At 37.0% G+C, this 3,267-nt stretch overlaps 1 protein-coding gene across 2 annotated transcripts in view; it reads right to left on the bottom strand.

The window, feature by feature from the left end:
- Positions 1 to 271: 271 nt before the first annotated feature.
- LOC133621192 (mediator of RNA polymerase II transcription subunit 30) overlaps positions 272 to 3,267 on the bottom strand; it is a 71,040-nt gene continuing 68,044 nt past the window's right edge. Inside the window, exons 4-5 of one of the 2 annotated variants that reach the window (XM_061983147.2) lie at positions 2,334 to 2,423; positions 272 to 1,009 (exon numbers count right to left, since the gene is read on the bottom strand). In XM_061983147.2, the coding sequence (XP_061839131.1) occupies positions 914 to 1,009; positions 2,334 to 2,423 (186 nt within the window). In that variant the 3' untranslated portion in view covers positions 272 to 913. The remainder of the gene's footprint in view (positions 1,010 to 2,333; positions 2,424 to 3,267) is intronic. The other variant, XM_061983148.2, reaches the window with a different exon arrangement.

Genomic DNA, 3,267 nt, shown 5'->3' with positions numbered 1-3,267 from the left:
GTGTAGTGCAGTTTATAAACGACAATGGCATGGCCACCCTACTCATTACACCTTGCAGGTTTAAAATTAAATCATGAATAAATAATTATATTTCCACACACTTGCCAGGATTTAAGATATCTAGCGATTAGGTAGCAATTTGTTGTCACCTATTGATTAACTTGCAAGCTGCCAGCCAGCGATTAGTAGCATTATACTGTCTTATTGGAATATCTTAGTATTGCACATTACCAAGTTACATTTGGGACCAGTTTAATATAAAACACCATTTTAAACACTCTGCTTACTCCTCAGTTTAGATGTTCTTGGCCAGGAAAACATGGAAGATCCCCACTCTAAATGTTTAAGGAGATGCAGAACTTCTATTATTCATACCTTTTATTAAGAAAAAACAATCCAAAAACGAAGATATAATCCAGTATGCTGGTCGGCAAAAGGACATTCTCAGGCAAGAAAGTCTGAAAATCCAAAAGGTCAACAGTGTCGAGCACTGAGGAAGACTAATGAAGCACATACACACGACCTGTACAAGGCACCTGAGATGAACATAGCTGCCAAGGGGATTTAATTGGAACCCACCAACATTGGGAACATAAAGAGCACAATATTATAAACACACTGAGTTTTCTGGAAGAATGGCTCTGATCAGTGTCAGATGATAAGTTCACACATTGCGGCACAAAAAAGGAAATATTTGCTTTGCAAAAATGCACAATAACTTATTGCAGTAAAAAAAAAAAAAGGAGGTGGAAAGTAGTGTGGAGCTCATCAAACAGAAAACCCAACATAATTGTGGGTTCCGGGTATAAACTCCAAACAAAAACAGTGCAACTTATAGAAATAAGATGTCCCCTTATCCGTTGTGCAGTCCATGGCCAACTTGGACATTTGAAAAGTCTGTGCATCAAATTGATCATTTCCTAAGAGTCAACATGGCGTTGACGTCCCACAGCAGGTTCCTCATCTGATCCATGAGAACCTTCATTTCCTGGTTCTTCTGGCGCACTTTCTGCGTACGGACCACATTGGGAGGGGTCTTTGAGTCAAGCAGGAAGCGACTTTAGAGTGCTTTGTAACCTACGAGTCAACTGGGAGAATATAAACGCAGACCCTTGTCTATGAAGGGTCAGTTGGAACAAATTTAGAAATAACTGATCTTTAAATCATTAGTGTCATTAATTATAATAATTGTACTGTTATTTGTTCAGTTTTGTAATGCTATTTAATCATTTCAACAATTATTTAAATATTTAGTAATGATTGATTTAATTATTTAATTTCATGAACTGTGTCATTAGGTCAATAAATCATGAAATAATGACATCAATAATGAATACAATTTTAACAATCAATTAAATATTTAAATAGTTAATTCCATTATTATATAATACCATTTACGTCAACATTAAAAATGAATGACATATTTAATAACAAGTATAACCATTCTTATTGTAACTTAAATATAGAGTGGTTATTTGGCGCCATCTCCAGGCTGGATAGACGTATTGCAGCTTTAATAATAATAATAGATTTTATTTGTAAAAAGCACTTTACATTGAGTAAACAACCTCAAAGTGCTACAGTGTATTAAAAAAAATAAAAATAAAAAGATAATAAAAAATAAATACAAATAAAAACTAGAACAGCCAAATAGCTAAAACTAGGATGCATATATCTAAAAAAAAAAAGCTTTTTTAAAAAGAAGGGTTTTTAAGCCTTTTTTAAAAGCATCCAGTCTGTGGTGCCCTCAGGTGGTCAGGGAGAGCGTTCCACAGACAGGGAGCGGCGGAGCAGAAGTATCTTTACGCGTCATTTTACATTTTCCCAGCAGGAAGATGCTTTGACAAGCTGTAATGTGGTGTAACTATACGTTTTGGAAGTACAATACAATGATCTCTATGCATGCGAACATTCCTTAATGTGTGTTTAATGACTGGGAGTGACTTATTATAGAGTTTGGCGTATCAAAATAAGCAAATAAGGGCTTTTTATGGGTGCGGCCATTATTGGCGTATTTTTTGCTATTCTCTGGGTGCTGAAATGTAACCTTGCAGATATGCATGCACAAAGCACCTGGATGTTCACAATACATTGGGGGTTTGTGGATAAGACAAGGAAAAGAGCAATTTGAATTGGTGTGACCATATCAATTCCACATAAATATAACGACAATTTAAGGCTGGTTAATATCATGGTGTCTCATAATAATAATAATATGTCAGCAATTTAGTTTAGGAGTGTTTACACTGTATTTGCTTCAATTTAGGCACTAAATATAGCTTGAACAACACTTCACAGCTTGCAGATTATGACACAAGAGAAGCACAACATACCTCAAGGACTTCTTTCCTCTCCTGGTGGACAGCAGGACTACAAGGCTCCACTCTGAAGTTGACCAGCTCTTCTCCAATATAGGGCACAAGCTGAGAACAATATATATACAGTCGTGGTCAAAAGTTTACATACACTTATAAAGAACATAATGTCATGGCTGTCGTGAGTTTCGTTTCCAATCATTTCTACAAGTCTTATGTTTTTGCGATAGAGTGATTGGAGCACATACTTGTTGGTCACAAAAAACACTCATAAAGTTTGGTTTTTTTATGAATTTATTATGGATCTACTGAAAATGTGAGCAAATGTGCTGGGTCAAAAGTATACATACAGCAATGTTAATATTTGCTTACATGTCCCTTGGCAAGTTTCACTGCAATAAGGCGCTTTTGGTAGCCATCCACAAGCTTCTGCTTGAATTTTTGACCACTCCTCTTGACAAAATTGGTGCAGTTCAGCTAAATTTGTTGGTTTTCCGACATGGACTTGTTTCTACAGCATTGTCCACACATTTAAGTCAGGACTTTGGGAAGGCCATTCCAAAACCTTCATTCGAGCCTGATTTAGCCATTCCTTTACCACTTTTGACGTGTGTTTGGGGTCATTGTCCTGTTGGAACACCCAACTGCGCCCAAGACCCAACCTCCGGGCTGATGATTTTAGGTTGTCCTGAATAATTTGGAGGTAATCCTCCTTTTTCATTGTCCCATTTACTCTCTGTAAAGCACCAGTTCCATTGGCAGCGAAACAGGCCCAGAGCATAATATTACCACCACCATGCTTGACGGTAGGAATGGTGTTCCTGGGATTAAAGGCCTCACCTTTTCACCTCCAAACATATTGCTGGGTATTGTGGCCAAACAGCACAATTTTTGTTTCATCTGACCACAGAAGGTCTTATCTTTGTCCATGTGATGTCAGATGAAACAAAAA

This window comes from Nerophis lumbriciformis, linkage group LG21, assembly GCF_033978685.3.
Source record: "Nerophis lumbriciformis linkage group LG21, RoL_Nlum_v2.1, whole genome shotgun sequence".
Classification (NCBI taxonomy): Eukaryota; Metazoa; Chordata; class Actinopteri; order Syngnathiformes; family Syngnathidae; genus Nerophis; species Nerophis lumbriciformis.
The sequence above is the reverse complement of the archived record's forward strand: the minus strand, read 5'-3'. Positions and strand labels throughout refer to the sequence as shown.